General features: G+C 45.4%; 1 protein-coding gene across 2 annotated transcripts in view; it reads right to left on the reverse strand.

The window, feature by feature from the left end:
- CFAP299 (cilia and flagella associated protein 299) overlaps positions 1–17,410 on the reverse strand; it is a 328,820-nt gene extending 311,410 nt beyond the window's left edge. Inside the window, exons 1-2 of one of the 2 annotated variants that reach the window (XM_083571927.1) lie at positions 17,245–17,410; positions 3,773–3,903 (exon numbers count right to left, since the gene is read on the reverse strand). In XM_083571927.1, the coding sequence (XP_083428053.1) occupies positions 3,773–3,903; positions 17,245–17,364 (251 nt within the window). In that variant the 5' untranslated portion in view covers positions 17,365–17,410. The remainder of the gene's footprint in view (positions 1–3,772; positions 3,904–17,244) is intronic. The other variant, XM_083571926.1, reaches the window with a different exon arrangement.
- Positions 17,411–24,458: the final 7,048 nt, after the last annotated feature.

Below are 24,458 nucleotides of genomic sequence, written 5' to 3' on the forward strand. Positions count from 1 at the left end.
AAGAAGTGAAAATGTTTTGCTCTGGCACATGCTTCAGTTTGACAGCTAACGTGACAGCATATGCTTGACAGCTGTCCAAGCAAACTAAGAGTCTTGCAAAAAAAGAAGAAAAAAACTGGAAGAGAGAAAAACCCTAAAACCTCCACCACAGGGCTGAGGAACTGGCTGGGCAGTTAGCTGGAAAAGGGCATCAAGTGCTCAAAATCATTGGTGGTAGCTCTGGCTGCATCCAATGCATACATTTCAAGCATGACTTTCCCCCAAAGAATCCTGCGAAATGTACTTTGCTAAAGGTGTTGAGAACTAATACTCTGTGGGGGTAAACTAAAAAGGTAAAGGTAAAGGGACCTCCTGACCATTAGGTCCAGTCGTGGCTGACTCTGGGGTTGCAGTGCTCATCTCGCTTTATTGGCCGAGGGAGCCGGCGTACAGCTTCCGGGTCATGCGAACCAGAGCAGCACACAGAAATGCCGTTTACCTTCCCGCCGGAGCGGTACCTATTTATCTACTTGCACTTTGATGTGCTTTCGAACTGCTAGGTTGGCAGGAACAGGGACCGAACAACGGGAGCTCACCCCGTCACGGAGATTCGAACCACCGACCTTCTGATCGGCAAGTCCTAGGCTCTGTGGTTTAACCCACAGTGCCACTCGTGTCCCATAATTCTTTGGGAGTGTGTTTCAAGTGCATGGGGTGGGTGTAGCACAAGCCCAGTATAATAATAATAATAATAATAATAATAATAATAATAATAATAATAATAATAATTTATTATTTATACCCCACCCATCTGGCTGGGTTTCCCCAGCCACTCTGGGCGGCTTCCAACTGAATATTAAAAACAATACAGCGTCAGACATTAAAAACATCCCTAAACAGGGCCGCCTTCAGTTGTCTTTTAAAAGTAAAATAGTTGTTTATTCCTTTGACATCTGGTGGGAGGGTGTTCCACAGGGCAGGCGCCACTGCCAAGAAGGCCCTCTTCCTGGTTCCCTGTAACCTCACTTCTAGCAGCGAGGGAACTGCCAGGAGGCCCTTGCCGCTGGAGCTCAGTGTCCGGGCTGAATGATGGGGGTGGAGATGCTCCTTCAGGTATACAGGACTGAGGCCGTTTAGGGTGGGGTGGGCTGCCAGTGGCCCTCTGCTAATAATGCACCGCAGGTGGCTAAGGTGAACAGAGAATGACTGAAGGGGCAATTGCACCAAATGGAAAAGTTCAGCAGAGTTTTCCACCTCCGACTCGCAGGAACATAAGAAGCCGCCATGGACCAAGTAAGACGATGCATCCCTCTATCTCAATATTGCCTACACTAACTGGCAGTGGCTCTCCAGGGGTTCATGTTAAGTTGTGGGTGAACATATCAGATGACACAGCGATTCTTCAAACAGCTCTTGTTTATTCACAGGCCAGAACAGAACTGAACTGAAGGGTTCAGCCAGCTTGCTTATATAGAGCTCCACTAGAACGCAACAGTAACCCATTTTCTGTAACTATCCAATCACTGAACGTCACTTTCAATCCCTTATTTGCATATGTGGACCTGAGTGAAAACTATCTACAGTATCCTCCTGCTGGCCTAAGGTGAGAAGTTCAGTACATAACAGTTCAGGCAAGGAGTCTCTCCCAGGCCTACCTGGGGATGCTGGGGACTGAACCTGCACACAGAGCAATGAATCATGGAGAGCTGCAGTGGGCAGCTTCCTCCAGTGCAGTGGCGTAGCGTGGGGGGTGCAGGGGGGGCCGGCCGCACCGGGCGCAACATCTGGGGGTTAGGGTTAGGGGCTCAAATCCACGGGTTAGAGGGCGCAAATCCACAGGTTAGGGGGCGCAAATTACTTGCCTTGCCCCGGGTGCTGACAACCCACGCTACGCCACTGCTCCAGTGGGACCTTTGGGCTCACAGAAACCTTTAACTGTTGGTGTGTCTTAAGAAATGGAAATAAATGGTTTTGTTGCAACACAGTTTGGAATCACTGGCCTAAGCAGCTAGTGTGGGTGGTTATGGATTTGGCTTTACAGTGGTGCCTCGCAAGACGAAATTAATTCGTTCTGCGAATTTTTTCGTCTAGCAAATTTTTCGTCTTGCGAAGCACGAAATCCCATAGGAATGCATTGAAAATCAATTAATGCATTCCTATGGTCAAAAAAAGTCCAAACAAAGCCAAATTTGGTACAACAAGAGTTTATTAAGTGCTCTTTAAAGTCACACATACTGTAAAGAGCATTTCAAAATTCAAACCCAGATTTTTTTTAAAAAAACAGTAGAGTGGCCCAATGGTCACAGAAAATCATAAAAATGCAGGAAAAAAAACACAAGCTTCCAGATTCTTGCAAACCCCTCCCCAACTGTTCCCCCAGCCACCTAGCACACAGAAATTCAAATCCAGAATTTTTTTAAAAAAACAGCAGAGTGGCCCAATGGTCACAGAAAATTATAAAAATGCAGAAAAAAACCACAAGCTTCCAGATTCTTGCAAACCCCTCCCCAACTGTTCCCGCACCCACCCAGCACACAGAAATTCAAATCCAGATTTTTTTAAAAAAACAGCAGAGTGCCCCAATGGTCACAGAAAATCATAAAAATGCAGGAAAAAAAACACACAAGCTTCCAGATTCTTGCAAACCCCTCCCCAACACCAAGTCCTTGAATTCCAAACACCCCAACCCAAAATCCAAACCCCCCAAAAAAAGTTTTAAAAGCTTAACTTACCAAATGGCTGCAAAAGAAGTTTTGGAAAAGCTTCAAAAATCACCAAAGTCTTTAAAAACCTCAAAAAAGGCTACTATGTACACTGCGTTCTATGAGTTGCTCCTCGAAGTCAAGTCGCAACTGTATTAACGGTGTTAAGAAAAAGGAAACAAACTTGCAAGACGTTTTCGTCTTGCGAAGCAAGCCCATAGGGAAATTCGTCTTGCGAAGCAGCTCAAATAACGGAAAACCCTTTCGTCTAGCGAGTTTTCCGACTTGCGAGGCATTCGTCTTGCGGGGCACCACTGTATTCAACATCTTACCCAAGGCCTAGATGCCACTTCCAACATATTTTCATACTGGCTTTATACAGCCCTCCAGCATTTATCCGATGAAAATAGTGAGGTCCTATTCGATTTGTTAAATAGTCGGGAAGATGGACAAAGGACACAGCTCTGTTAGATTCACAGCTCTTTATGACAGCAGTTAGAACTGCTCCTGGAGTCTGAGACGCTGCTGCCTAGCTGGCTACTTTATATAATACTAATTAACTTGTAACAGTTACAACTTCCAACTAACTAACCTATCAGTGAGCGACAGTTCTCAATCCTTCATTTGCATACTGGTGGCCCTGAGTGAGAACTGCAGTTAATCTTAACACATAACACAATTATTATAATTATTATTATTTTACTCATACCTTGTCCATTTGACTGGGTTGGCCCAGCCACTCTGGACAGCTACCAACATATATAAAAACAAAAGAAAACATTAAAAAGCTTCCCTTCAGATGTCTTCTAAAGGTTGCATAGCTACTTATCTCCTTGGCTCGGGGCGTCGCATAACTCCATACCCTCCTCCCATGTTTCTCCAATGAAAATAGGGGCGTCCTAAGGGAAAGCAGGATATTCTGGGATCAAATCAGAAACCGGGATGGCTTCTGTAAATTTGGGACTGCCCCTGGAAGATGGGGACACTTGGAGGGTCTGAGGTTGTGCTTTAAAACTTACGCTGAATCTTCTCTTACTTCCATTTTCCTGAACTTGAGATACGGTTCATTTTACACACAAACGCACACTTACTTTTGCTGCTGCCTTTCTGAGAGCCTCGAAGCCTCGGCAGCCAATTTCCTAGCTATGAAATCTTCCCTCTTCAGCACTTCGCCGCTTCCTCGGAAGCCCAGCTCCACCAGCTGGCGAGCCATTTCTTCGTTCTGAAGAAGCAAAAATCAGATTCAGATCAACTGAATCGGAAGGAGCAACTGTGCACTTAGCAAGTCACCAGTGTTTTGAGGCGAGAGCTGCAGAGGGGTCACTTATGGCCAGACCTTACGGATACTGGTTTTTGAAAAGCTGCTCCAAGGGCCGTTTTGGCTAAAGGGTGGAGTATAAAAACATCTTATGCAGATGACTCATTATAAGGTGCTCTTGAACCTTAGGCCTCATCTGGTTTATCTTCACTTTCTTCATCTTGCTTTGACTGAAATAACCTTCATGCCTTTTTTTCTTGCGCACTACGTGTCTGTGGCGAGGACTGTGGGGTCTGCTTCCCTGCAATGACTTTACCTACTTTCTTGAAAGCCCTGCTTCTTTGCAAGGCTGTCACCAGCTGGCCTAGGGAGCGGGACCTTACTCGCTGGACCAAACTCTTGGGACATTGCTAGCTGGGGTGAGATATCTTTTCACTGCTCCAAGTGTCTAATGTGCTTTATAAACGTTTTTAAGCACCTTTTAATCTGTTAGGTTTCAAATATTATCTTGTTTTGTTTTAGTTAGCTTGGGGTTGTTTTCAATGCTTTTAATGGGGGTGGAGGTTAGTTTAATCTGTCTGTAACTGTAAATTGTGTTTCGTGGTTTTAGTGGGTTCTTTAGTTCTGTTGTTGCCAGAAGAAAACGTTTTTTTAAGGGATAGGTTCAGGGCTGCCCCAGAAGTGGGCCCTAGCCAATAGGATGGCTGGGGCAGGTTCTATCGGGGGGGGGGGGCGTGTTATGCATTGGGACACCCGATCTCAGTGATCATGGACAGGAAGAGGAGTTACGCTAGGACCAGATCGTGTTATTACCGAGGAGGCAGGTTTAGTCGTCGTTTGAAGACTGTCCCTGCCTCCAAGTCTGGTCCTGACAGGAAGGATGCTAGAATCAACAAGGGAGACCCACAGGACCTTAAGGTGCTGCTGTGCAATGCCAGGTCAATGATTCACAAGACCGCTGCCATCCATGACTTAATCGTGAATGGAGGGAATTGGCCTGGCATGTGTAACAGAGACTTGGTCGGACGAGGTGGATGGGCCTGTTCTTGCCGCTGCTTGTCCACCAGGTTTCTCTTTCGCACAGCAACCCAGATCATATGGGCAGGGAGGAGGGGTGCAGTGATTTTTAGGAAGTCATTAGCTTGCACCAGGCGTCCTATCAGGGAAGCCCAGTTTTCTGTGTGCATGCTCTGGAAGTTAGACAATAGGGGCAGTACAGGATTCCTTTTGGTGTACCGACTTCCCTGCTGCACAAAGGATTCCCTGATTGAGATGCTTCAGGTTGTGACGGATGTGCTCCTGGAGACACATAGTTTGGTTGCCCTAGGGGATTTTGACATCCATGCTGACACAACCTTACAAGGGCCCGCTTGGGACTTCGTGGAAAGCATGGCCTCCATGGGGCTGTACCTGAATAAATTTGGCCCAACCCATAGCCACAAACATGCCTTAGCCTTCTATTCACTTATATGGACGTGGGTGATCTGACATACTTTATGAACAGATAGGTGGAATAGACACCATTACACGGATGGACCTTATGCATGAACTGACTAGAGAATGATCTGATCCACTGGGTCTTCTGCTTTGTTCATTTGTTGAACTTTATGAGTTACTTCTGTTGAAATTTACAATTTGATACAATGAATAGTATACCTTATTTATCTAAGAACACAGCCGGTTACGTCTTATGTGTTTATTGATTTTACTAAGTCTGAACATGCAAGTTTTAAAGTTCTACGGTAATTTTTTTTTAATCATTTCTAATCTTCCACACATTTATCCCAAGCTGGCATCAGAGGCTAACTTGCTGTCAACAAGGAACAGAGTTATCTTTGGTTCCTGGCTTGCACACACTCTCTCTCTCTCATTTTAATATAATGTTCATTTTCAAATAGCAAAGTTATATAGACAAGCAAACAAAAAGCAGAAAATAGAGAATTTCAATTTATATACCTGTATATGATATATGCAATAATTATAGTCATTACACTGTTCAATTTTCAAAATATATCTTTCTAAATATATCTTTAAAATGTGCCATTTTAAGGCACTCTGGTAGACTTTCAATTGTGCAGCTACAATGCTGTTTTTCAAATAGATTGGGTTGTTTTTTTAAAAAAAGTGCAAATTCTAATTGTTGTAATATTTGTTATAACTGTGGGCTACCCTAGGAGTCTTGGGTGATCAAAGGGTGTGGTAAAAAGGGAAATAAATGCCAGCTTAGATAAACTAAAAAGCATAGCCACAGGAAAGAATCACCTAGAAAGAGAAATACGAGGGCCCAGGTCTAGGAAACATCCAAGTTACGTTTGTACAGACAACAAGTGAAGTCTCATTCTTGCCTACTTGGGGCAGCTGGCATGTCGCTGCCTCTCTCATCCTCACATGAATAGTCAAATAATAATAGAACTGTAGAGATGGAAAGGACCCTACGGGTTGTCTAGTCCAACCCCCTGCAAGGCAGGAATATTTCACCCAACATGGGGTACACTGCTGTTATTCCTATTATTTTGCCAATGAGGAACAAAGGCTGAGAAATATGGGCCAAATACATATTCCTGCACTGGAGTGGGTTGGACTAGATGACCCTCGGGATCCCTTCCAGTTCCATGATTCTGTGAAATGGAGGCCACAGGAGAGCTTGGAATTCAGTTTGCATCTTCTTTGTCCAAATCCAGCATTGTACTCACTGGTCTTTGTAGACAATACAACCTTACTCTGTTTTTTAAAAAAGAAATTGCTGTTAAAATGGATTACTTTATGGATTCTTTAACATTGCCAGCTACGATACGATACGATAATCTTTATTGTCATTGTCCCATACAGAACAACGAAATCGAAAAAATCGACACCAGAAATTCAAAAACCAACAAGCCTGCTATCCCAGCTATCCCAGCCTGGTTAGCCCCCTAAAAACTCTGATACCCCATAATTAAATACAATATACTCCCATAGAGACTACCTTAAAACGGTAAAGGGACCCCTGACCAAGAGGTCCAGTCGTGACCGACTCTGGGGTTGCAGCACTCATCTCGCTTTATTGGCCAAGGGAGCCGGCGTACAGCTTCCAGGTCATGTGGCTGGCATGACTAAGCTGCTTCTGGCGAACCAGAGCAGCGCATGGAAACGCTGTTTACCTTCCCGCTGGAGCGGTACCTATTTATCTACTTGCACTTTGACGAGCTTTCGAACTGCTAGGTTGGCAAAGAGCAGGGACCGAGCGATGGGAGCTCACCCCGTTGCGGGGATTCGAACCACAGACCTTCTGATTGGCAAGCCCTAGACTCTGACCCACAGCGCCACCCGTGTCCCAAGAGACTACCTTACATTGCGTTTAAAACCAAAATCGCATTTGGAGAGAAACTGTTTCTCAGGCGGCTAGTGCTAGTCTTTATAACCCTGTACCTTCTTCCAGAAGGCAGAAGCTGAAAGAGATAATTTCTGGGCTGCGCACTATCCTGCACTATCTCTGCAGCTATTCCTAATATTTAATTTAAGTCTATGAGGCATCTTAATGGTGGTCAAAGCTTTAATCTTGCTGCTCATAGTGGCTGCCACCGCTCCAGCCCTGTGGCCTATGATATGTGCAGGATCAAGGGGAAACCTAAGAGGTAGGATTCGGGGGGGGGGGGATGGAAGAGGACAGCTGCCACACCTCAAAATTAGTTTGGTGGTGCAGAAAACTTGCTCTGCATCTGCTGCTCTGAAAATTAGGGATATAGACTGCACATCACTCTATCAATAATCCAAAGGAAGGAGGGGGGCAACCGTGGGTGAGGTTTGACAGGCATGATATGGCTTGTCAATCACCGACTATGGAGCAGTGCTATAGGGCAAGACTGATCAAGCCCACACTTCTGCAACGTACAGCAATCTTCTCCTGCTGCCAACCTTCTTAGTGCTCCATTTAAACAAAAGTGAAATAACATTTCCACCTAGTGGCAACCTTGAAGAACAACCATCCCAGTTTAATTCAACAGATCTATCCTTCTAGGCATGTTACAGCTTGTGGGATGTAGGCACTGAAGACAGTTTTTCTGCAACCCAGCAATCACAAAAGGAAGAGTTGGGGAAGGCCACTCGCCCCTTTTCTGCAGCATCACAGAACTGCTGGATCGGGGTTGTTACTGTGAGTCGAGAAGAAACCGCCAGAGATAAGAACCCAAGAAGGAGCCTTTTACAAAAGTATTGGTATTTTTTTTATCTAAGTCTATTGTATTTCTCAGGGACGCGGGTGGCGCTGTGGGTTAAACCACAGAGCCTAGGACTTGCCGATCAGAAGGTCGGCGGTTCGAATCCCCGCGACTGGGTGAGCTCCTATTGCTCGGTCCCTGCTCCTGCCAACCTAGCAGTTCAAAAGCACGTCAAAGTGCAAGTAGATAAATAGGTACCGCTCCGGTGGGAAGGTAAACGGCGTTTCCGTGCACTGCTCTGGTTCGCCAGAATCGGCTTAGTCATGCTGGCCACATGACCCGGAAGCTGTACGCCGGCTCCCTCAGCCAATAAAGCGAGATGAGCGCCGCAACCCCAGAGTCGGTCACGACTGGACCTAATGGTCAAGGGTCCCTTTACCTTTACCTATTGTATTTCTTTGCTTTGGTTTTTTTGCTAACTGCCCTGAATATTTTGGACAAGCAGGATATGGATGCTTTGCACATTTTTTTAAAAAAAAATGAAGGCCCATGAACAAAGAACAGGCAGGTGCCACAGTCACATGTCAAGATGAGACAAATAATAATAATAATTTATTATTTGTAGCCCGCCCATCTGGCTAGGTTTCCCCAGCCACTCTGGGCGGCTTCCAACAAGGATCAAAAATACATCAAAATGTCACACATTAAAAACTTCCCTGAAGAGACAAACCATGGTTTAGTTCAAACTCACTGACTCCCAAGAAGACTGCAGCCATTTTACTCCTCCCCAGATTTGTTAGGTCAGCACAGCAACTATGCTAAGATTTGGGTTAGTGTGTCTGAAGCCAAGATGTGGTTAAGATCTCTCCTCCATAACCAATAACTAACCATGGTTTGTCTTGTGCTTATAGGTTGTGGTTAAGATAGGGAGACCTGAACCACGACCCTGGATTCAGACAACACACTAAGCATTATCCCACTTTTGCATAGTGTGACCCAAGAAACTTCAGCTGGAAGGTGAATGCCTGGCTTGCTTTCCATCCCATTGAGCAGACTTGCATACTTGGCAAAGCTCAGCAAAAAACCCTGCCGATTTGACTTTGATTGCAGGAGCAATTTGGGATTTGATGGCTCCCTGCTGGAAATAAGACTCAAAAGTGGTGGGTTGATTTTAAGCTATTCATAAAGCCTAGCACAATACAGTCCTTTTAAAGTCTTTGTTCTAGGCACTTCTAAACGTGAGCACGCATTTACAAATAGACTTATGAAAATAATAAAGACTATGCAACGTAGGCTAAAATTGGATTGCTCCAATCACCCAGAAGTTCTTTCACTCCCCAGTTAGCTAATCCAGGGGCCAAAAGGCTGCCAAGGTGGAATTATGGGTTATCACCAAGGACAGGAAATAAATTGTGAGCATAGCGGCCGCACAGTCACCCTTTGCTTTCTATATATTGGATAATACCATAAGTCAGCATCCATAATTTATGCGAATCTTATGTTCACGTCATCTAGCAAAGATGCAAAACTTCACACCTTGGCTAGCATAAGCTATTCATTTCCACAGACTTCACTCCAGATCAGCCCCACTAAGTCTGTCCCCCGAGATTTTACAAGAGAAACCCCACATTCCAGCACAACTAGGCAGTGTAATGTAACACCAGTCCCTGGCCCCCACATTCGCCATAGATATTTCCCTTGTCAACAGCACCAATCTGCACTGCTGTCTTCAGTTACCCCACAGCACCCTGTAGCAGGTTCTTTATATTCCTCCCCCCTCCTGCCAACTTGCCTTTCATTTTCCCCATATCAGTCTGCAAACTGTATCACTTCCTCCATCCTATCTACTCACTGCTTTAACTTTTGCTGGGCTGCCGATTGGTTGATTCCTACCCAGTTAGGATAGCTAGCCAGCCTTTAACCATGGTCTGTTGTTGGCTTACATCTCTTGGCTCATTAGGGAGCCACAATCCAGGGTCCAGGTGCAATGGTATGCAAAGCTTACTTATAACTTCCAGGTTTATTTCTCCCAATTACACCAAGGGAGGAGAGAAGCAGGAGCGAGCAGGCAGTATGCACAAGCACACTGCTCATACACAACAACCCATGGTACCCCAGGAACTCTAGGCTATTCTCACATGCAAACCTGGCTCTAATTCACGCATTATCTTAGAAGCATGGTTGCTGCCTCAAAATATCCTGCTTGTAGCTGCATCAACGCTATATGTATGTTTGGATCCTGTGGATTCCCTGGATCACGTAGGTGTGGGAATGTTCAGGGAGACAGGAGAGGACATATTGTTTAGCAATATATGCGTTAGCAAGTTCTACAACTTAGCAGAGTTCTAACATTCCCCCTTTTAAATACACAGCGGTTAGCTTGTGGCAGACTAGTTTTAGCCTCTCAATATAAGATTCCTGGTAATCCCCTTTACTCCCCCTTAAAAAAAATAGACACGACACAATATTGTGTAAAAAGTATAAAAGACGTTTACTCACATTCAGTTCACAGATGGATCCCTGAAGGCGGACTTAGGTTACAAAAGTATATACATGTGGAATCTATCCCATAAGGAGATAGTTCCTTTGTCCTCCCTTGGCTGGAAGCCAAGAGAGCATCTCAAGCTAAGGAGATGTTGCTTCTTCGAGGAATGGAGTCAGAGAGAGAGATGGCTGCTTGCACTGTGCTATTTTGTTACCTGCACAGGTAAGACAACACCCACCTTTGGGCACATGTAGAGGAAGTTTGTCCCAGCCCAGGAGGAAACAGGAAGTTTTCTACTGGCTGCTGCAAACATCCCCTTTCATGTCTGCTCTAGGAATGTTGAATTTGACTGCTATCTGTGTTTCACATCCCACAGTAGGCACTTTCCACAAGAACGTGAACAGCCTCTGTGGAGGGGGCAGAGAGTGGCATATGTCCATGAGATCCTAACATCCATGCCTCACTGATAACGCACTACTCACAGTACAAATGCAATGTATTGTCTGAGCTACAAGAAGACAAGTGGGGTTTTTTCTAGGAAAAAGGTGCCTGAGGGGGAGGGGGATGACACCAAAGCTGGGGGTGAGGGCAGATTAGTGTGGTGTAGTGGTTAAGAGCAGTAGAGTCGTAATCTGGTGAACCGGGTTCGCTTCCCCGCTCCTCCACATGCAGCTGCTGGGTGACCTTGGGCTAGTCACACTTCTCTGAAGTCTCTCAGCCTCACTCACCTCACAGAGTGTTTGTTGTGAGGGGAGGGAGGAAGAGAAAGGAGATTGTGAGCTGCTTTGAGACTCCTTCGGGTAGTGATAAAGCGGGATATCAAATCCAAACTCTTCTTCTACCTCCAGGTAAAAAAAGCACTCGGGAAGACCAGAATGATTCAGTTACAAATCCTCTACCCCATGAGTAGGCAAACTAAGGCCCGGGGGCCAGATCCAGCCCAATCACCTTCTAAATCCGACCCGTGGACAGTCTGGGAATCTGCATGTTTTTACATGAGTAGAATGTGTCCTTTTATTTAAAGTGCATCTCTGGGTTATTTGTGGGGCCTGCCTGGGGTTTTTACAGGAGTAGAATGTGTCCTTTTATTTAAAATGCATCTCTGAGTTATGTGTGGGGCATAGGAATTTGTTCATTTTTTTTCCAAAACATAGTCCGACCCCCTGCTGAAAAAGTTTGCTGACCCCTGAACTGTCTACCCCAATGCCCAACCACATCTATGTCCCATTTTCCCAAACAGCTGGTGCCATTTTACTGATGGGGCATGGCATTTTTTGTTTCCCATCAGTGAAATGACACCAGCTGTTTGGGGAAATGGAACTTAGATGTGGTTGGGCACCAGCTGTTTTAAATAAAGGGACACATTCCAGCTCACCTGCAACATTCTAGAAGTTGTTCAGCTACAACCCCCACCATCCCTGACCACTGGCTGAAGGGGGTTGGAGTTCACCAAATTATGGAGGGCCACAGGTCCCCCAAACCTGGCCTAAAGCAAACACTCCCTTGACAGCTCAGCTGGTTAGAGCATAGCGCTGGCAATGCCAAGGTTGCAGGTTTGATGGGATAACTGCGTATGCCTTCCAACTCTACTGTTATGGAGAAAAATAATGCCAATGCACAATGGCTCCAAAACTGCCTTCCAATTTTGTTATCCTTCATATTCCCACATTTTTAATCTCAAGAGCAGAGCTTAGCATTCCTCTTCATAAAGAACCACGCGGAAAGATTGTTTTTGCAGTGAGCTCTTAATTCACTGCTCCACTGAAGCAGCTAATTATATTTAATATATCTAATTCTAAGACTAACCCATGTACATCCTCACACCTGATTTAAGCTGTCAGTTGTCCTGTCAGTCTTATGACTCATCTCTTCCCCTTTCTAGTCCCTTGCCTGCCCCAACTTTCCTTCACATTCTCCGCAATCTTCTTAAATATCTCTTGGAGACGCTTGCACCACATGCTCGCCCTTGGAGTCTCATTGTCAAAGCACATGGCATAGCATATTAGAGAAAACGAAAAAGGAAAGCCACAGGAAAGGGAACAAGGGAACAAAAAGAGATTAATGAAGGGCAAGGACGAGATATGATGTGCAGTCAGGAGAGGAGAGAGGAGATAATAAAAACCTGCAGGATTAAACTATGTCGGGACTTTTTCCAAAAACTGACTTTCGCCCCCGGAGGATAATGCTTCTTACGTTTAGCATTTTATTGGTAAAAGTCAGAAGCTGCACTTTCCTCAAGTCTACAGAATGGAAAGGGGACAGGACTAGTCTCCGCTGCTGAAAGCTGGACTTTCTTTGTGGAAGATTACTCTTTTCTTAAGTTCAGGAAAGAACAGGCAACTTCCACTGCAAAGACAGCAAAGCATTTGAAAAGGGTTGGGCTGTTCAGAATGGCACAGTTACCGTATTATTCGCTCTATAAGACGCAACAAGAAAAAAAATATTCTGAATCTCAGAAGCCAGAACAGCAAGAGGGATCGCTGTGCAGTGAAAGCAGCAATCCCTCTTGCTGTTCTGGCTTCTGTGATAGCTGCGCAGCCTGCATTCGCTCCATAAGACGCACACACATTTCTCCTTACTTTTTAGGAGGGAAAAAGTGAGTCTTATAGACCAAAAAATATGGTAAGCGGGGGAAGGCCTTGCGTGCTAGGCAGTTTGTGTCACACCTTGTGTACCATTATAGTCGCTGTGCCCTGGTTATACCTAGACTGGACTACTGCAATGTTCTCCCCATGGGCCTGCCTTAAGAGACAGTTCAGGAACCACAACTGGTATAAAATTTGGCTGCTAACTTGTTACCAGGAATGTGGCAGTCAGAACAGATCGCATGGATATTACACCAACTGCATTGCTTACATATTAATTTCCAGGCTTAATTTAAAGTGCTGGTATTTGCCAAGTCCTAATAGCCTGGGGCCAGGTGATCTTAAGAACTGTCTCACCTGCTTGGGCTGCAAGATTAGTTTTGGAGGCGCTGCTCTCTGAGCCATCTTTATTCGACTGGCGGAGACTTCTTGGTGGTGGTTCCAGAACTATGAAATTACCTCCATGGAAAGATCCAACAGGCTCCTTTTCTTCCAGCTTTAAGATTGGTTTTGAAAACTGTTCCTTCCCTACTGTTTTATTTGCTTTTATCGACACTGATTGTTTCCCGCCCTAAAAATACATATTAACTGTATTGTTTTATATATGCAGAAAAGTGGGATATAAAGGAACTGAATAATAATAATCAATAGTTGCCTGAATGATTATCCATGTTTGTTTATTACATTTTAAACCATGTTTTATAGTGTACAGAGGCTTGATATAGTGTGATGGCAGTATATAACATCGCCCGGTTGTGAATGAGAAGGCCGCTCCCTGCAAGGCCCTTTCCACCTGGCCTAGGTGACGGGGCCCACACTCACCCAGGCCTACTATGTTAAATATGCATTCTGTAGTTGACCTCCTTTGTAATGTTTAACTTTGAAATCTTCAAGATAATATTTTAGTTTTCTGTTATGTTGCTTTGACTGTATACTCTATATTTGACTTTCTTCAGATTGTTTGATTTCATAGAATCATAGAATCATAGAGTTGGAAGAGACCACAAGGGCCATCGAGTCCAACCCCCTGCCAAGCAGGAAACACCATCAGAGCACTCCTGACATATGGTTGTCAAGCCTCTGCTTAAAGACCTCCAAAGAAGGAGACTCCACCACACTCCTTGGCAGCAAATTCCACTGTCGAACAGCTCTTACTGTCAGGAAGTTCTTCCTAATGTTTAGGTGGAATCTTCTTTCTTGTAGTTTGGATCCATTGCTCCGTGTCCGCTTCTCTGGAGCAGCAGAAAACAACCTTTCTCCCTCCTCTATGTGACATCCTTTTATATATTTGAACATGGCTATCATATCACCCCTTAACCTCCTCTTCTCCAGGCTAAACATGCCCAGCTCCCTTAGCCGTTCCTCATATGATTTATGTTTTGTTGATTTAATATGCTGTAAACTGCTTTGAGATTTTTCTTAAAAATATAAAGCGGTATAGAAATTAAACAAATAAACAAATAAAAATAGATACAATAAAGATAGACTATTAACACAGCCAGCCACCCACTGCAGCAATCAGTGGAGCCAACTTGAGTAAAATGGGGGCGGGGTAGCAGATAAGCCCCGCCCTGCATAATTGATCAAATGACACGGTGTACGCACACCATTTGAATGGCAATGCCCATTAATTTTGGGAGGGCCTGGCCCCCTCAAAAAAAATTGGGGGGTGGGAGTGAAGATCACTAAGAGTTGGCTGCTATGTTGTCTTTTTAAATAATTTGTAAAAAGTTCCCATTCTTCTTTAAAGTCACAGTTGAATGAACTGGACTCCTTGGCAGGTTTTGTATAAACATACACAAATTTATTGCTTGATAACATGGTAGTGTGATAGGAATTTTGAGGTCTTAGATATATGTTAAAGGTTCATAATTGTACCAACCAAGCACATACATAGATCAGCACGGGAAGACTGACCTGGAACCATTTTGATTCTCAAACTGTCCCAAACTGACCAAATGTTTTCTCTACAAGGTCAAAATGGGAAACCTCCCCATTGTCTCTTTCCTCACAAATCCTGTCTTAAGGGCACATTTAAGATATGAATAGGGTGTGAACCTGTGACATGGCTCAGGAACTAAGTATTTATCATTACAAAAGACTGGCCAGGCTACCCAGGCAATCCAATCAAGTAACCTGCCAGACAAGAGAAAAACAACATTCTAATTTCTGTTTTAAGACCGCCTTTTCTGTGATGTAGGTATGATGTATCTGAGGGGTGGTCTTAGGTTACACCCCTTCTGTGATGTATGCATGATGTTTCTGGGGGTGGTCTTGATCTATAGGGTGGCAATTTCAAAAGTCTTTATAAGGCCTTGGGCACCATTTTTCGGGGTTCCTCCTCTCTCCTGCGGGTGAGGGGAGCACCCTGTTGCAACAGTTCAATAAAGATCAAGCTTATTAGCTGCTTTTGCTTCTCAATATTCTCTGGTTGGCCTCTGTTATTCTCTCCTACCAATAGGGAACCTATGTAAGGACTCTATATGGGCTCTTGGATACCCCATAAGGGAAAAGGGCAATTTTTGTTTACAACAGTAGACAGATAATGCAAGGATTCATATAATTTTATAACATGCAGAGAATAATACGTGTTGAGAAATCAGAGAGGGGAGCTGAGAGAAGTCTTGGAGGAGGGGAGGGAGGGTTTGAGGGGATGGGGGGGGGGAGAATGAAAATGATATGTTTGGATATGCTGTTGTGTGGAAATTGTTAATAAAAACATTTTTTTTAAAAAAAATAATAGTTGGCTGCTATGACATCAATAGAAAACATTCAGCAGGGTGTTCACAGTAAATGGAAGGCTCACTATCCAGAAGATTTTTTTTAAAGTTCCAAAACAGACATTGCTCCCTCAATAGCCCAAAAATAATTCAAGTCAGCCCAGCATGTGTGTGTGTTTTTTTACTTGCTTTTTAATCATCTCACCCACAATAAAAAGGGCTTTTTTGCGGAGCTAGCCAACCTGATGAATCCGCGACCAGAATGAGGAGGAGTACCAGGAAGAATGGACGAAATGTAATGATTATTTAGTTAAATACCTTAAGTTAAATTAATTGGGGAAAGCCTGCAAATACCAGTTAGGTTTAGGATTTAAATAAGTAATGTGATGAATTATCATGTTTAATGTTGAATGGGGAAGAAAGATTGATGCTAAGTGATTAAGTTAAGATTATAAGAATTTTAAAGAATACATCCCAGTAGTGATGTATGGAAGCGAGAGCTGGACCATAAAAAAGGCTGATCGTCGAAGAATTTATGCTTTTGAATTATGGTGTTGGAGGAGACTCTTGAGACTCCCATGGATTGCAAGAAGATCAAACCTCTCCATTCTGAAGGAAATCAGCCCTGAGTGCTCACTGGAAGGACAGATGGTGAAGCTGAGGCTCCAATACTTTGGCCACCTCATGAGAAGAGAAGACTCCCTGGGAAAGACCCTGATGTTGGGAAAGATGGAGGGCACAAGGAGAAGGGGACAACAGAGGGCAAGATGGTTGGAGAGTGTTCTCGAGGCTACCAACATGAGTTTGACCAAACTGCGGGAGGCAATGGAAGACAGGAGTGCCTGGCGTGCTCTGGTCCACGGGGTCACAAAGAGTCGGACACGACTAAACGACTAAACAACAACAATAAGAAAGATATGCATTGAAATTCAACTAGGGGAATACGAGGAAGTCACTTAACAATGTTAATAAGATTAGTTTTCATAAGGTTATGATTTATGTTTGTTTGTTTATTTGTTAGTGTGTTTACAATTTTGTGAAAATCAATAAAAAAATGGGGGGAGGGCTTTTTTGAGTGGGTGGGGGGGTGGTTTTGCAAAGTCTGGCGTGAAGCCCAGCTACTGCGTATCAGAGGAGGCTGGTTTTCAAGAGATAGTCCGGCTTCCCTCTCCTCAGGGAGAAGAACTGCAGCAAAAGCAGAGCAGGGGGCGGGCAAAAGTTAACCTGCTCTGCAGTTGCTCCTTAAGCTGCTGGGGTTTCTCCCCTACCCCGCCCGGGCTCCAGGGCTGCAATGCACTCTGCACATGCTCGGGCGACTTCTCGACTCTCAGGAACGCGAACCAACCCCCCCCCCCCAAAAAAAACACAGAGACACTCGCCTCCAAGTAATACAGGTCCTGCGTGGTGATCTGCGAATCCAGGTAATCCTCGTAGGTGTTGAACTGGGTGAGGATGTGGTCCAAAGTGGCGCTGGCGTCTTCGCCTTCGATGCCCGCCATCGCCGACGCTGCGCAGGCTCAGAGGCCGCGGCGTCCCTGGCAACCGTCTCCCTGCCGCGGGGAAGCCCCGCTCACTCTCCTCCCAGCAGCCAATCGGCTCGGCGGTACTGGTGGCTGGCCACGCCCTCTGCGTCGAAGCGACCAATCGCTCGCCAGCGCTTTTCTTATGAATGGAACCCGAAGAGTCAGCCCACGTAACTGATAGCATTTGGTTTGAGCGCTCAGCTCCCCGGTGTGTTTTTTTTAAGGGCTGGATTCTGTAGCAGTTTCTATTCTCCGCAATTATTATTTTCTCCGCGGTAAGTCCCGTTCTGCCTTCAGTGCACCTTCCTCCCACCTGTATATCATAGAATCGTAGAGCTGGAAAGGGACCCCTAGAGCATGGGTAGGCAAACTAAGGCCCGGGGGCCGGATCCGGACCAATCGCCTTCTAAATCTGGCCCGCAGATGGTCCGGGAATGAGCATGTTTTTACATGAGTAGAATGTGTCCTTTTATTTAAAATGCATCTCTGAGTTATTTGTGGGGCATGGAAATATAGTCCGGCCCCCACAAGGTCTGAGGGACAGTGGACCGGCCCCCTGCTGAAAACGTTTGTTGACCCCTGCCCTAGAGTCATCTAGACCAACCCGCTGCAATGCAGGAATCTCAACTAAAGCATCCATGACAGATGGCCACCTAACCTCTGCTAAAATCCCTCCAAGGCAGGAGCTCACAACCTCTCGAGGAAGAGCTCTTACTGCCAGAAAGTTATTTCCGATGTTTAGTTTTATCTCTTTATACCCCGTGCAGCCTGAGCCAATGCATAGTTAAGTGAATCTTAGGATAGGGCCCACTGTCTTCATGGGGGTTGCACTCAAGCAATAGCTCAGTCCTATGGAAGTCGGGTGCACCTAACCTATGGGGGGGGTGGAATCAATGGGTTTTGACACACCTTACCCTGCAAAAAACCTGCCTGAAAGGATGCAACCCAATGCATACTTAAAGGTAAAGGGACCCCTGACAGTTAAGTCCAGTCGCGAACGACTCTGGGGTTGTGGCGTTCATCTCACTTTACAGGTCAAGGGAGCTGATGTTTTTCTGCATGCTGATTTTTTTCCGGGTCATGTGACTAAGCCGCTTCTGGTGCAATGGAACACCGACACCAGAGCAGCACACGGAAATGCTGTTTAACTTACCGCCGGAACGGTACCTATTAATCCACTTGCACTTTTTGGCATGCTTTCAAACTGTTAGGTTGGCAGGAGATGGGACAGAGAAACGGGAGCTCACCCCATTGTGGGGATTCGAACCGCCGACCATCTGATCAGCAAGCCCAAGGCTCAGAGGTTTAGACCACAGCACCACCCACATACTTAATTGGTATACTTAGGCAAAGGTAAAGGGACCCTTGACCATTAGGTCCAGTCGTGGACGACTCTGGGGTTGCGGCGCTCATTTCGCTTTATTGGCCGAGGGAGCCAGCGTACAGCTTCCGGGTCATGTGGCCAGCATGACTAAGCCACTTCTGATGAACCAGAGCAGCACACGGAAACGCCGTTTACCTTCCCGCTGGAGCCATACCTATTTATCTACTTGCACTTTGATGTGCTTTCAAACTGCTAGGTTGGCAGGAGCAGGGGCCGAGCAACGGGCGCTCACCCCATTGTAGGGATTCGAACCACCGACCTTCTGATCGGCAAGCCCTAGGCTCTGTGGTTTAACCCACAAATCCCATACAACTTCTAAGTAAACATGCCTATGTAAGAGTGGTACCTCCCAACGCATAAACCAGGGGTAGGCAACCTAAGGCCCATGGGCCACAAGCGAACCACGGGGGTCATTTAACTGGCCCCCGAACCAAGCCGCCCGCTCGGCGAGTTACCTTGCACTGCACTAAACCAGCACGGCGCAGGGACTTGCTTCCGCGGGGCCGGAAATCGCGTATGCGCAGATGCAGACACTGGAAATTGCGGGCGCTCATGTGCGTGCACAATCTGGCTCACAGAGGGATCTCCGCTGGAGTGAAGTGGTCCAGGTGAGGTAAACCTTGCCGATCCCTGACAAAAACTGAGTGTCAGGCTTCATCACTGACATACCAATTCCTTACGGAAGATCATCACTTTTTGTGCCATATTGGAGAACTGCTTAGCTCAAAGCACACTGTGACCGTTGGCTGTTTATTTATTTAATAAGGTTATTTTTAACCTGCTTCTCAGTTGAAGATTCCCAAGGCAGAGCACAATTAAAATTGATTTGCTGATGCTGAAGTATTAAGGGAACTTTTTGTAGTTTCCCGCATCGTGGTTCAGCGCTGGGCTGCCCCACCTAGAGGCAAGGTGAGGCAACTGCCTTGGGTGGCAAGAGCCACAGGGGCAGCAGATCTAGCCTTCAAAAGTGCTTTGCCTGGCGCTGCTACTGCGGTGGTGGTAACAACATGTGCAGTGCAGATCCTGGAGGCCAGATCTGCCAGTTCCTCGGCAACCCCACCACCACCATGTGCCGCCTTAACAGTGGCCTCTCAGCGAATAGGAGGTGCTGCTGGTCTCCTCACACCCCAGTGGGGAAATAACAGGGACTGCCCTTTGGAGTCTCCTGGGCTCTGATTCAGAACAGGCCCCTTCTCCCCCCTGTGCCTGTGAATACTTTCTTTATCCTGAGCAAACTGTTTTGTATGACTGGCTTTTCAGACTGATGAAGCATGTAGCGAAACCTGTAATATATCCGGAGAACAGGTCTCCTTTTGCCTACTTGCGTTATTCTCACCAGGGTGGTGGCTTTGATTTGCCTTCCAGTGGTTGATCCATGCATACAGCTTTGTGTTTCCAACTCAAGACCCACTGAAGAACATCTCATCCAGTTCAATCTTTGAAAAACAGCTTTGAAAAACTTTTTCATATTCTCCAGTGTGCTACCCTTGCCATTGTGGCGGCACGGGGTTGCCGTTCTGTGACTGGACTTATGCTACTTGTTGAACGGTTCATTTATCCAGTCTGTATAACGTTTATTGCACATGTAACTTGTTAAGATACAGTTGTACATTTATCCACTCCATTTTTTCAGTATCTCCAGGTTTTGTTTTGCACATGGCACCTTAGTATGTTTGTTGCTTGAATGGTTACAAGTCTCTCTCTATTCTAGTTATTATTCTAGTAAATTTGGTTTTATACTTAGAAGCCAATTTGTGGTGTTGTCGCTTTGTTGCATTATTATTACTGTCACCACATTTGATACTTTGTGTATATTCCTGTCCCTCCCCCCCTCAGTGCAATGGCCTTTGATTCCCACTTTAATATTGGGTAAGGTCGATTTGATTCCTGCTCCGCTTGTTCTTCACTCATCCCTTCTTCCGTGGCAGGGACGCCATATTGTGGATCGCCTAAGGTGCCGAAATTTACTGGGCTGGTCCTAATTCAGAGCTGCAAGCTCAGAAGTAAGCCCCATTGAATTCAATGGGGTTAACTCCCAAGCCAGTGGGTATAGGATTGCATCCCCAATTTTGGTGAGGTGCCCGGATCCTTCTTAAGTGTGGCGCCTTTTTCTGTTACCTTCTTAGTCTACATCCAGGTATTTTAGTTCTTTATTAAGACACCATAATGCACGTTTCTTTCCTTTTAAAGCTCTCTCTAGAAATTAAAAGGATAAAACCAAAAGGCTAGGCAACAGAAACAAGTGTCTTACTCACGGCTGATATTGCCAGAGCCTGAGACAAAAAAAATTCCAAAGGGCTCACACACGCTGCTTGATGGTTAAAATAGAATAATAAATTAACACAGGGCTGGGGGAGTAGCTGGATTGTGGTCCATTGGCTCCATTTTTTGTAGACATTAACTGGGTGAAGTATCCAACTAATTTATACTTTGAGCATACCAGTTAATGGACTCCGTCCATTTATTTCAATGGGTCTCCTCTGAGCTTGACTAGCATAGAATATAATCCATTGTGCTTGTTGATTGCTGGGGTTCTTGCAGCTAGAGATGGACCAGGTGGAGCTCAGTTTGATTCAGGAAGGTACACCTGATGTTTAAAACTAAAAAGCTGCATCCTCTGGATCACTCAACACAGATAAGCTACGTATGTTTTAACAATGAAGAGATCCAATGCACTCTGGTCTTAAACCTTTAAACACCATTACAGGGATTCTAGTAAAACAAAACAAAAATGCAGATAATGCAAGTCACCTGCCAACTCCTAGGGGCCTTTGCCTCCCCCAATAAAATATTTGAGGGGCCCAGGGCCCCCCAATGCTGATGGGCATTGCCATTCAAATGTATGTGTGCCATGGCATGTGATTATGTGCGGCAGTATTTGGGATGCGGGTGGCGCTGTCCCACAGAGCCTAGGACTTGCCGATCAGAAGGTCAGCGGTTCGAATCCCCGCGACGGGGTGAGCTCCCTTTGCTCGGTCCCTGCTCCTGCCAACCTAGCAATTCGAAAGCACGTCGAAGTACAAGTAGATAAATAGGTACCACTCTGGCGGGAAGGTAAACGGCGTTTCCATGCGCTGCTCTGGTTCACCAGAAGCAACTTAGTCATGCTGGCCACATGACCCAGAAGCTGTACTCCGGCTCCCTCGGCCACTAAAGCGAGATGAGTGCCGCAACCCCAGAGTCAGCCACAACTGGACCTAATGGTCAGGGGTCCCTTTACCTTTACCTATTTTATTCAAGTTGGCACCCCTGCTTCAATTATTCCCCAGATCTGCCATCTCTAGGAGGCAGGCTGTCCCAGCCTGTCTAACGGTAGGGCCAGCTTTGTTCCCCAGATGCAAACTTCCTGGAGGGGCCATCAGAAGTCTCACACACGGCGCTCTTCCAGCATAACAGTTCAACAATCTAATTTCAAAGTCTCAAGGAGCTCTACTGAGCAACAGCACTCACCATTTGCCTTCCTAAGAGGTTCCCTAAGGAGCAAGTTGAATCTTCGCCCTGCCTGATCAGTACTGGAGAGATTTTTCTCTTACCGTCTGATGGTCTGGAAGCATGTGGCGAGGATAACCTGATGTGACTTTCTCTCTTGTAGCTTTCTCTTCCTATTATTAGTATAACTCACGCTGCAAGTGTTTCGTCAAAAATATGGGAGAAAGTCCCATGAAGGCTAGCTGAAAGGTAACTAACGAGCTTAGGAAAAGTGCCACCTTTTGTAGTAGGTTTTTAGTTACAGCCGCACAGTGTTCTGAGAGTGGGGGGGGGTGTATTTGCACTGGTGGGTCAGAACTGGCATTTAACTCCAGAATTCTAGTCTTAGCAAAGAGAAAAATAGGTCACATGAAAAATGATGCTATAAGGACAAGAAGCATATGTTGAGCACAGTTGGAGCAGCAAGCCAACATCTATATCAGGGGTCAGCAACCTTTTTCAGCTGTGGGCTGGTCCACCGTCCCTCAGACCATGTGGTGGGCCAGACAATATTTTGATAAAAAATAATGAACGAATTCCTATGCCCCACAAATAACCCAGAGATGCATTTTGAATAAAAGGAAACATTCTACTCATGGCAAAACACGCTGATACCCAGACCATCCATGGGCCAGATCGAGAAGGCGATTGGGCCACATCCGGTCCCTGGGCCTTAGGTTGCCTACCCCTGATCTATATCCATTAGAAACCTCTCTGCATCAGTCAAAAAAAGGAGGAAATGACAGCTGTGTTTCTTACATCTCTCTTGTGCCATCCGATATGCTGAATCAGTTCACGATCTGAGCTCTTTGTGATGTCACCCAGAAGATTGCTTCCTCCCACATATATCTACCTGCACCATAAATTCTGGTCCGTGCAATTTGAAATCTTTCTGGAGTAGCTGGTCAATGCAGAACGATGGTTTTGAATGGATTTTTAAAAGATTTTTACGATGCTGTGCTACTCCACCCTGATGTTTTCTGAGAGGGCAGTCTGTAAATACACTTTATGAATAAATAAATAAGGTTCCCCAAGCAGAGACATCACCTTGCCAACAAAGGTCCGTATAGTTAAAGCAATGGTTTTCCCAGTAGTGATGTATGAAAGTGAGAGCTGGACCATAAAGAAGGCTGATCGCCGAAAAATTGATGCTTTTGAATTATGGTGCTGGAGGAGACTCTTGAGAGTCCCATGGACTGCAAGAAGATCAAACCTATCCATTCTGAAGGAAATCAGCCCTGAGTGCTCACTGGAAGGACAAATCCTGAAGCTGAGGCTCCAATACTTTGGTCACCTCATGAGGAGAGAAGACCCTGGAAAAGACCCTGATGTTGGGAAAGATGGAGGACACAAGGAGAAGGGGACGACAGAGGATGAGATGGTTGTACAATGTTCTCGAAGTTACCAGCATGAGTTTGACCAAACTGTGGTAGGCAGTGGAAGACAGGAGTGCCTGGTGTGCTCTGGTCCATGGGGTCACGAAGAGTCGGACACAACTAAATGACTAAACAACAACAACCCCTCCCACCTGCTCTGACTTGAATGTCACTGAAGCCATGACGGGTAGGACTAGGCACTGGAGCTGCCAATGAAACCATCAAGTCCCCTCTTCTTCCCTATAATGTTTACTGAGGAAAACAAGTGCTATGAAGCCATCGCATTCTGCATCTCCTCGCCTCCAATGTTGTTGGCCGCTGCGGCGTAGCTGGGTGGGGGTTCAGGGTGGGTGATGAAGAATGTTCTCCCCAAAGAAGCTTGCCTGGCACCCACTTTGTTGTCATTATCATTACTATTACTATTATTATTCATTAAATCTGTATACTGCCATTCACCTGAAGACTACAGGGCAGTTCACAGCATAAAAATACAAAATGAGGACACAAACTGCATAATAAAACAAAAACAAACAAACCAATATACCCTCTCTGACAGACATAGAATGTTCCATCAGTCAAAGGCCTGGCTAAAGAGAAACATTTTTGCCTGGTGCTAATAATAATAAGAATTATAATAAAATGTTATTTATACCCTGCCCTTCCCGGTTCATAAACCAGACTCAGGGCAGCTAACAACAAATTTAAAACACTTTAAAACACTTAATTATAAAAACAGCATAAAATACAGTATAAAAGCATGAATAACAATAAAATTCAAAGTTCAGAAATCAATTTAGGGAAATCCATCTAATAAGCATTACATAATCACCAGGGCTAGCTGG

The sequence above is a fragment of the Podarcis filfolensis genome (assembly GCF_964270895.1).
Source record: "Podarcis filfolensis genome assembly, chromosome: 9".
Classification (NCBI taxonomy): domain Eukaryota; kingdom Metazoa; phylum Chordata; class Lepidosauria; order Squamata; family Lacertidae; genus Podarcis; species Podarcis filfolensis.